Below are 10,897 nucleotides of genomic sequence, written 5' to 3' on the forward strand. Positions count from 1 at the left end.
ATGGAGGCCAAAATCCACAGAGAGTCCACACAGTCATTTAGTGGAAAAACACATTTAAAAGTTGATGTGAAGCTTATATGAGACTTCAGCAGTCTGAGGTAGTCCATATCAAGTGGATATCTGCCACATTTACAGTCTTTTTAGCATCAGATTCCCTCTTTGTGTTTCTCTGTTGAGCTGTGATGGAAGTATAGGAACAAAAAAGAGAGACTTTGGCACTGAAAGAACTGTAACATTGAAAGATATCTACTTGTTTTGACTCATTTGGACGCTGAAGCTTCATATTAGCTTCAGATAAACTTTTAAATACATTTTTGCACAGAAGGAGGACTGTGGATTTAGTCCCCCATCACTTACATTGCAAGATCTTCTAATGGTCAGTATGAACAGGAGGAATAATTACAGCAAGAAAACCTATTTCAATATTTAATACAGACTTCAAAAATTGTGAACCTGTCCTTTAATATAATATCCTAATGCTGTGTATGCCCTGTGAAATTCTCCCTAATTTTCGGTGTCATATTCACGTTGCATCTGTCCACAGAGAACAAATATCAATGTCTGAAGCCCTCGCTGCAATTATTCCTGCTGTTCATACTGGCTAGTAAAAGATCCCATTCAAATGTGCTTTCTGTGTAAGTGATGGGGGCCAAAATCCACAGTGTGCCCACACAGTCATTTAGTGGAAAAACATATTCCAGAAGTTGAGGTGAAGCTCAATGAGGTTTCCGCAGTCTCAGTTAATCACATCAAGTGGATATCTGACACATTTACAGTCTTATTAGCATCAAAGTCCCTCTTTGTGTTTCCTCAGACAGTGTTTCCCTGTTGAGCTGTGGTGGAAGTATAGTAGCAAAACAGGGGCTTTGGCATAAAAGACTGCAACATTGAAAGATTTTGACTTGATTAGACCCATTTGGAGGACTGAAGCTTCATTTTAGCTTCGAATAAACTTGCAACAAGATGCAGCAAGGCTGTGTCGGATAACACAGGATACAATGGGACTCTAGATAAGACAGGAACACACTGTACCTATACATGAGCTTTCACTTTCTCTTCTTACAAATTGTATTTGCAGACTATGCATCAAACTTCATATTTATTCTTGCAGCGCAGCGTGTTGTTAATTAGTGTTAAAATAGAGCATTAGCTAAAATATATGGCTCCAAAAGATTTGCTGTAATAGTAGCTATTCTTATGAAATACTCATGTAAAAGTAAGAGTTGCATCAAATGACTAAAAGCGTAACGATAAAAGTACTAAAGTAGCTGCAAAGTTACCTTTTGCATCTGTCTTGAAGAGTAAAAGAATGACGCCTTGTATATTTAAGAGAACAACATCATTTCTATACACCAACTAGCTCTATTTATCACAAAACCACACGGGCATGACAGTTTAATTATGTCAGAAGCTAGTGTTGTGCGCTGAGTAGAAAACGTGAAGGGCTCAGCAGTGATCATTCGATGATTGCACTCGTGTAGAAAATCCTAACTGGCTGAGTGGAGCGATGGATTGCATTATTAGCAGTTTGGCTCGGGCTGGTCGATGTGCATTCCTGCAAAAGCGAGTCCTCCTCCTAATTATCCAGATGATTACTCTTCCAATTCAAACAACTGGCGAGCAATAACCTCCTCTGCCCTCGCACTTTCAACATGTGACACCGTGCATGAAGTCAGTTAATATCTGATAGCTGCTCAAATGTAATCTAGAAGTTGACTGGTTTATTAAAGAGTGGATTTGGCACTCAGCACTGATTTGATTAAACTGAGGCAGAGGTTCAGTCGGTGTACGGCACCATAAAGTAATCTTCAGTATGTTAAGCATCTGTTTTGTAATACACAAACATTACAGTGCATTCAGGGAGGTCACTAACTTAAATTTTATGACTGATAATCTGTAATTTAACACAAAAAAAAAAGACAGAGTATCTCAGCTGTGGAATTCAGCCTGAGGATTACATGTTTGTACAGGAAATATTCTCGGTCATAACCTCGTACAGGATCCAAGCAGGAGGAATCACACAGCTGTGCGTTTGTTGTAGCGAATGGCATTGCAGTGGCGACGCTGATGGAGACACACACACATATGTATATACGTTTGTATTTGTTACCATGGCAAATATGATTCCCCAAAGGTCTCTGACATTGGGAAAAGAAAGTGCAAATAGCTCAACATGACTACTACTGTTGTGCATGTGTAATGTGTAAGATAAGTGTGAGATGAAGGGCTAGATGTATGTGTTAGTATATAACAGGAAAGGGTGGGGAGATTTTGATAATTTCTGAAAGGAACATAATCCACCCCCCACTTGCTCTCTCCCTCCCTGCCACCTCCCTCTCTCTCCCTCTCTCTCCCTCTCTCTCTCTCTCTCTCTCTCTCTCTCTCTCTCTCTCTCTCTCTCTCTCTCTCTCTCTCTCTCTCTCTCTCTCTCTCTCTCTGAGTCCCAGCCCCTGAAGGTGTCATAACTGTGCTCTCTCTCTCTCTCTTCCTGTCTCTCTCTCTCACTCACTCACTCACTCACTCACTCTCTATCACCGCCTTTCAGATCTTTAAAAGCTGGTGCTTTGCTGTGTCTCTCTCGATCTCCATTTGTCTCCTCTGGCACTGCAGGGGACTCAACCGGCAAAGCACCAAGGAAAGCTACTGTATAGAAACGGGAAGAAGACTGAGGAAAGGGGAGAGAAAGGGAGGGAGAGTGAGAGAGAAATATACATCCAGAAATAGCATCAGCCACATTTAACTGACAGAGAGTGACAGTGTGGAGAACCTGAGACCTGGACAGAAAATGCCTATCCTTTCTAACTTAACAACCGTTGTTTTGTTGCTGATTGCTCACTGCGGATCATGGACCGGGGCAAACCGCTTGGGCACCCTCAAGGTCTGTCCCTCCTGCAGGGATCCACTGGGGGCAGGTCGGCCCCCCAGGGACCATAATGTTGCCGGCAGCACGTCAATGTTGGCCCAGGGAGAGCCCTGTGGTGTGTACACCCTGAGCTGTGCCAAAGGGCTCCGCTGTGTTCCCCCAGCAAGGGAGCACAGCCCCCTCCAGGCTCTGTTGCAGGGAAGGGGCATTTGCGCCAAGCACAGCAGGACTAGTCCCACTGAGAGGCCCCACCCCACAGGTAAGATACTGTATACACACACACACACGTGCATGAAATCACATATGCACACATACATGCATGCACCTTACAAACGCACACAGACACATGCATGGACACTGCAGGTAGGCTTGACATGTACAGTGGTATATTGAAGATATTGTAACAGCCACCACAGATAATTGTGCATACAGTGTGCCTCCTGTGTTGCTGTGAATTGCATGTGATGCTGTGTCACTCACCAACAAAAGGAAAGGCCAATTAGTGTGTGACATTTAAGCCTGGATGCATTTTGTGCACCACAGATGAATTTGCAAACCTCTAGCATTCAGTACTGCTCTGCAGTGCCTCTGGAGCCACTGTGATAAAAATGTCATTTGTCATTACAGTCCTGTTGTAAAGGACTGTAATTTGTTAATCAGAAATGATGGCGAATCACCAAAAGGACAGAGCTTCTTTATGAAATACATTCAATGAGCTTTTATTTAGTCTTTGGGGTTTTGCGACAGTGTTTAAGTAAAGATACATATATCTGCTTTTATATGATCTGTACAGTGTTAAATATTCACCCATTTCAATGACAGAGTGCATGACAATGATCTGTCCTATAAGTCAGCCTTTCTGTAGAGATTTTAGAATGAATGTGAAACTGTCACAGTGTCACCTACATCCCGATCAAGCTGCTTTTTATTGCAGTGATCTCCATCTACTGTTCAAACTGAGATACTGCGATTACCAATCTGAAAAGGAAATGTACTGATGGAAATTAGGTCTCTCATTGAATGACCACCCTCAGATGGATCTCAATTTGAGTGACGGTTTTGTAATGTTTTATGCAGAAAGATGCTGATGTATAAAAATATACCCAAGTCTTTATATTATACTGTATATTCAGCATATATTGTACAGTTTGACATTGGATGTGGTTTGATGTTAATGGCCATATTGCTTTAATATCACAATCTCATGTTGGTGTGTCATTTCCTCTCAGGTCCCCATCCCTCACACAGTGGTGACATTGAAAAAGTAAGTTCATGTTCTTATTTTACAGTCTTAAATGAGTGAAGATAACAAATCCTCACCCAAATGACTGAATTTCTGAGATGTTTAAAGCCTTTTATGTAACAAGATTGCATTAACACACATCATATGTGATGGAGAGGGTTGTATATCGAGCTGCATTGCATTTCAGAGGGTTATTACCATCCTCTGCTGTTTTGGGTGTTGCAGTGGCATGTACACACACGGCTCTGAAGCTATGCATTATGGTGCATGATGTGTGTGCTGCTATGCGGCAGAACTAATTGACCATGATGAGAATCAGGAAAGTTTCAAGTCGGCCGCTGCCGCCACAGATTTTTTTTTTACTTTGTGAGCCGGCTGAGCCACAGCATTTAAACAAATATGTGTGATCACAGTAGTCACATCATTGATGAAGATCACATAGTTTAATTTCCCAAAGTGACACAAAAAACGCACAGTCACTTCAAACCATTCAGTGACCTGAAAAGCAAAAGCAATTGTGTAACAATATGGTTATATAATGTTATACAATATGTGACATCTGATATATATATAAATATCCGTATTCCCTGCTTCTGGCTGTAATGCTGCATCACTGTGGCTAATCCTGTGTGTGAATTACATCGACATGTGTTGTGATCAAAGAGACTTTCTGCCAACAGAATCACCTGAGGGGAGAAAGCAGCCACTCTCTCCTCAGATGAAGGCAGGTTCTCTGTCTTTGCCTCTGGTGATGTTTGAAGTCACACTCTGCGTTGCTGTTTTTTTTAGGCCCCCTGCCGCAAACTGCTCAATAGTGTCCTGAGAGGTCTCGAGCTGACGATCATCCAGTCTGACCGCGACATCTATATACCCAACTGTGACACTCGCGGCTTCTACAGGAAAAAGCAGGTAGAGTATCACAGTCACCTGAATGGTCATGAAACATGAAACTGGAACTTTGTTGGCTTTTGGACGTGATGTGATGTGAAAATGTGTCACTGACTGTATGTATGTGTGAGATAGTGAGAGCTGTACTCTGCTGCATCCAGAGATTTGTCTGTGACCATAGGGGCTGAGAATAACTGACACTTTTCTCTCTGAGCCTCTCAGCTGTGGGCTCAGAGAATCAGTACTGCGCTATGATGACATATCATTTTCTCTCTCTCTTCCTCTCTCACCACCTTTCCCACTCTCCCACTCAATCTCCGCCCTCTCTCCCTTTCAAAATCTCCCTCTCTCTGTCTTTTAATCTCACACAGTGCCGCTCCTCCAAGGGCATGCAGCGTGGCCATTGCTGGTGCGTGGACGAGCTCGGCACGGCCCTGCCCTCACATGCCAGCGAAGATGGCACTTTACCATGCGACGGGGAGTGAGAGATGAGTCTGTCCTATTGCTCTGAGCCTGGAGGAAGAGGAGAAAGAGGAGGCGGTGGAGGAGGAGCAGGAGCACAGGGAGAGGGGGTGGCTTTAGCGTGTGCTAGACACTGCCTGGACAGGAGGTAGCAGGGATAAACCACTTCCTATGGAAAATACACACCAGTTAATGTCCTCTCTAGAAGCAAGACACACACACTTACAGTCCAGCAGCGACAACAATAACATCTGCCTGAATGTTCAACAGTTGCAGCAACGTCCTCTGCGTCGTCTGGTGACACGCTGCATGCTCACATTAATGCTCCGTGAACTGCCTCAGTGATCCAAGCGGTATTACTCTGAATGATCTCTATATTCCCTGGCTCTTGTCCTGGCTTTCTGGTAGATTTCCGTTTTCCTTTTTACTTTAGGATAGCTGACACTGCCTGTGTTTGTTCTGATCTCAGTGGGCTGAAATACTGTTACGCAGGTGATGTGACACAAATGTTTGGAAAAACGTGTCTCCCTCACCGTCCTCTCTCCCTCTCTCCAAAGATACACTGATATCAATATACCTAATTGACAGAATATTTCTTTTTTCTATTAATTTATTTTTGAGTCTGTATTTCCATCAAGTACTGCTTGAATCTTACAGTATCTTATATATATGTCAAGTCAGAAAAAATAGTCATACGAAAAATGATCCTGGATGCTTCTGTTCATTTTATTTGTCAAAATGGCGTTTTTGACTGCTTATTAGTTGATTGTTTGTACATATGTTGGATTTTTGTGGTCGACTGTGTGTTCTGAAGTGGCAGACAAAAAGCTTACGGCTGTTACCCTTTTCAAAAAGTTGTAAGGCATATTTTTATACACGTCAATATAATATTTTATATATGAATTGTTGGTTTATTTAATGAACTACAGTACAATGCCATGTATTTTTATATTGTCAGCAGTTTCTTATTTAAAGACAGAGATTATTTTATTTCATGTTAGGGGAAGTGTTGTGCTTTAAAGGCACCTTTATGGCAAAACTCATCACATTCATCAGAGCTCTATTCAACTGCTGTACATCTTATGGTTATATCTCATGTTTTTATTTCCTTCTTATTTATGCTTTGTTTATTTGAGATATTGAGAATGTCCATGTTACTATTATGTTTTATTTTGGCACATCATACTATAAATTCTGATTTCAATAGAGGGAAGAAAAAAAAAAAAGATCAAATTTGTTATTGTTATAGTATGTCTTTCCCGAGTCCTTGCAAAAGTCATGAAAATGTGTGCTATTAAAGTGTGATTAGAATTTATCTATTTCTGACCAATCTTGTTGTGCCAATGTGTGTGCCGTGATGATAGGTCCATGCACAAAGGACCTGTAAGATTTGCAAATATGAAAATAAAACATAATGATAATAAAAATGGAGAAGAATAAAACATATATTAATATAACAGCAGGTGTTGAGTGTGTTCTTGTCAAAGTCTTTGCATTCAAAATCAAAATCTTGCAGTATTATCATCACAAAGTACTCTGAGTATCATAAGTAGAAGCACAGAATGGTTCATTTTATAGTTTATGATATATTGTTGATGCATTAAAATGTAAGAAGCATTTAAATGATGTAGTTGCTCGAGGTTGAGCTGATTCAAACTATTTTATAAACTGTTGAGAAATGTATAACTATGTTTGTTTGTTTTTTAAATAAAATGATTATATGTTTTGTATGTAAAATATTAATGTAAGAAGCACAGAGGAGTAACTGTTACTGTTAAATAAATCTAGTGGCGTAGTGGTTTCCTTCTGTAAAGTAGTGGAGTAGACATATGATGTAACAAGTACCTACATTTCCACTTTCCACCACCAGGTAAAATGAACATTAAGGTATTTGTGAGGAATTTCAGTGAAGCTGCAGTTGTTGGTCATGATATGTAAATGGAGGAGGAAGATAAGATATTTGATATTTTGAAATCTTTATTTAACCTTAAAAATATATTTTTCAAGAGTTTCTCGTCCCAGATGCTACGGCAATGTGTTACAGACAGACAATAAATCCAGTAGTGGAGAGTAACTGTACATTTAATACAAGTTTGAGGCACTTCCAACATTTACTTCTGATACTTTATGTACATTTTATTTTACTTTTTACGGTGTAGTAATGAAACTTTTACTAGTGTTAAAACTTCCTAACCCTAACCTTAACCCTTCCACCAATGCATGAATCAGAATTAAACCAAATGTGATAATACAATCATAAATACATTTCTAATACAATCATATAAAAACATTTAATCATAGAAACAACCTAACACAGCATCTTAAAACAGCACAGGACATTCACCAAGTTTCTAAAATACCTCCAAACTTTGGCAGCCAGAAGAGAAAGCAATGTCTAATTTTATTACAGTATGATATCAGGTGTTTCCTATTTTAATGTAAAGTTCATTCTCACTGTATGTACAATGGAGGCTTCAAGTTTCCACATCACATCCTGTATGAGTTGCGTACTGGACCACGATTGGCTCCAGACTAGTTGTGATGTCACAGATCCTGCTCGTAGGCCGATGTCTTAAACTCAGATTAAGGGTGAGCACAGAGAAACTCTAGTGTCAAACTCTGCACATTAAAGCTCAAACATCCAACTACGGTAACAATAAGAGAAACAAATCTTTGAGTGGAGGGACACTTTAAATATTTCTAAGAAGAAATGAGTGATGACAAAGATAGAAAAACACTAAATTAGTTGTGGGAAAACGAGAACGATGAGCACTGATGCAAATTCTTGATTTCATACAGGTGTGAGTTTCATTAACAAAAACAAAGAGGCGGCTGTGGCTCAGGAGGTATAGCGGTCGTCCTCCAATTGGAAGATTGGCGATTCCCGGCTCCTCCAGTCCACATGTCGATGTGCCCTTGCTGCGCCAACGGTGTATGAATGTGAATGAATGGTTAAATTCCCCCTGATGAGCAGGTTGTCACCCTGCGTGGTAGCTCCTGCCATCAGTGTATGAATGTGTATGAATGTGTGTGAATGAGTTGTAATGTAAAGTGCTTTGAGTGGTCGCAAAGACGAGAAAGGCGCTATATAAGTACAGTCCATTTACCAAAGAAATATCTTATTTAAATCTTGTGATGTTAAAAGAAAGATAGACACAATATGGCTGCTAAGTCGATAACCCTGTTTACACCTGTGTCTCGGGACGGCTGAGACACATTACCGTTCACATCTGTCTTTATCGTGCGTCTCAAGCTGAACTCGTGTCCAGAGCTTGTTGCTGCCTACGTCACTTCTGCTAGACGGTCAAACAGTCCCACTCATAGTTATTACATCAAGCACCAGATATGTTTTTAGTGCGGGCTAAAGAGCTGAAAAAAATGTTTCAAGGACTAATATATGTACGAGTGTGAATGACAACTAACAATAAGCGACAACAGCGATGTGTTTTATTGAAAAAATTGACTAAATATTCTGCAATTTTCATACTTTAAGTTATCCCGTGGGCCAGATTCGACCCTTTGGCGGGCCACGGACCATATGTTTGACACCCCTGTTCTAACTGTTCAGATTACTCCAACCAAGGACATCTGTGCTCCTCTCCATCCTTTCATCTGTTTATCAAAACACTGGTGACGTATTTTTCTGTTACGTCATTGTGAGAGATGCATTACTGTTTACTAGGGTATCATTTAAAAAAATAGGATGCCACTCTCAATCCAAGTACCCTTAAAGTGATACCAATACCAACTGACTACTTCATTCGATACCCATTACACATTTTGAGCACCTGCTCTTATCCGGTGTAACAGGCGTGTAGTGTAGTCACACTTTAGAGTGTTTAGGAGGCGTCTTGGCTGCGGCAGGTCGTAGTGGCAGTGGGCCAATCACATGTCGCATTAAATCGATGAACGTTTGCGTTGATTGACTGGGAGCAAGTCCACACAAATAGTCATATTTTCTAGCTCTTGGCTCAAAAAGGATTGATTGCAGATATTGTTTGATGGGAGACATTTCGAAACTTGATATCGATGTATTTTGGTCCGATACCCAGCCAGACTGTTTACACTACCAAAATGCATCTCAGGAAGTGGTTTGAGTGCTGGGATCACAAAGCATCATGGTGTTCATTTACACTTGAATTTAGCACTGTCCTCTTGTAATCAGATCCCCCAAGACGCTAAGTAGACACCAAACATCACAGGTGCACCTAAGAGATACATTAATCAATCTAGTCTACAATTTTCAACTCACCACCATGAGAACGAGAACAAAAACAATGGTTCCATGAGACAAAAGCTTCACATTGTTTCTAAGGAAATATATAATAAAAAAAGGAGAACAATCTACCTCCTGATTGATTCTCAGGTATTCAGTTACCTTCAGTTGTACAAACCTTGGAGTCGTCTTTTCAGCTGATCTCTCCCTCTCATATCCTTTTCTACAACTTCTAAAACTTCAAAACTATGACTTGTGTTGGGTTTTCCATGTCCTGCTGGTCCATAATCTTTTTGTTTGTCCTACATAGAAACAACCACAGGGACGCTCCAGTCTATAAACGACATGTTAGGTGTCACAATCGGCACAAACATGAACTAAAGTCTTGAAAATTATGTTTTTTTACATTATCACATTTTAAAGTCCCATAGGTGCTTCTATACTTCAGTGTCTTCTTGTTGTTTGGACACTCCTGCACAGTCACTCAGATGCTGTGTTTCCTCTGAATCATCAACCAGCATATATGAGCAGGTTATTGTGTATAACTGAGCCTTTGGTTTGAGGCTTTCTACTCTTATCCATTAGCTGCGTCTGTGAGAATCCCCTCTGCTGTCACACTTACCAGTCGCCAGCAGTGAAACAGAAATTACACATTAGAGCACATTAGAGTCATGCTGCTTTTCTGCCATTACTAGACACATTAAGGATAATTTTCTCCTGCTTCTCCACACAGAGTCTCGATACATGCCTGTTTCCAAGGTAACAGCAAAGAATATCCCATTTGTCCATGCGAAATATGAAAAGGAAGGCCTTGCAGAAAATAAAGGAGGAAGCATGATCCTTGGTAGAATCACACCACCACACGTCCTACTTCTCTATCTGGGGTGGTGGTTTGCGATTGCTATTCTTGGAGATTCTTCTGTGCATTGAGCATGAGACGAAGCCAATGGTATGTATGTAAATCATAACACAATACAGCCATCCATTATTTTTATATCACTGCATTATGAATTGTAATCTAAATACAAACAGCATGTTTCTAAATTTGTTTCATTTCCAAAATGAAACATGAACTATTCATTCTGTGGGACAAAGTTTAGGGAATGTCTTTATGTTAAAGCAAAAAAGTCTTAATTACATTTTACTTTATCTCTTTAGTGTAATATCTTGCACATATTTTGTCTACATGAGGGATATTCACATTAGGAAGAGGCTTCTTTGTAAA

The 10,897-nt window shown here is 40.3% G+C and overlaps 1 protein-coding gene across 1 annotated transcript; it reads left to right on the top strand.

The window, feature by feature from the left end:
• Nucleotides 1-2,611: 2,611 nt before the first annotated feature.
• On the top strand, nt 2,612-6,127 carry igfbp6b (insulin-like growth factor binding protein 6b). Its single transcript, XM_053317290.1, has 4 exons — nt 2,612-3,122; nt 4,093-4,127; nt 4,896-5,015; nt 5,366-6,127. Exons 1-4 carry the CDS (start codon nt 2,786-2,788, stop codon nt 5,477-5,479), a joined length of 606 nt encoding a protein of 201 aa, XP_053173265.1. The 5' UTR covers nt 2,612-2,785; the 3' UTR covers nt 5,480-6,127.
• The last annotated feature ends 4,770 nt before the right edge of the window (nt 6,128-10,897 follow it).

This window comes from Scomber japonicus, chromosome 4, assembly GCF_027409825.1.
Source record: "Scomber japonicus isolate fScoJap1 chromosome 4, fScoJap1.pri, whole genome shotgun sequence".
Taxonomy (NCBI): domain Eukaryota; kingdom Metazoa; phylum Chordata; class Actinopteri; order Scombriformes; family Scombridae; genus Scomber; species Scomber japonicus.

Coding starts and splice junctions, on each gene's coding strand:
- igfbp6b (XM_053317290.1), top strand. CDS start 2,786: ATGCCTATCCTTTCTAACTTAACAACCGTTGTTTTGTTGCTGATTGCT. Junction 4,128..4,895: donor ACAGTGGTGACATTGAAAAA/GTAAGTTCATGT, acceptor TGTTTTTTTTAG/GCCCCCTGCCGCAAACTGCT. Junction 5,016..5,365: donor GCTTCTACAGGAAAAAGCAG/GTAGAGTATCAC, acceptor AATCTCACACAG/TGCCGCTCCTCCAAGGGCAT.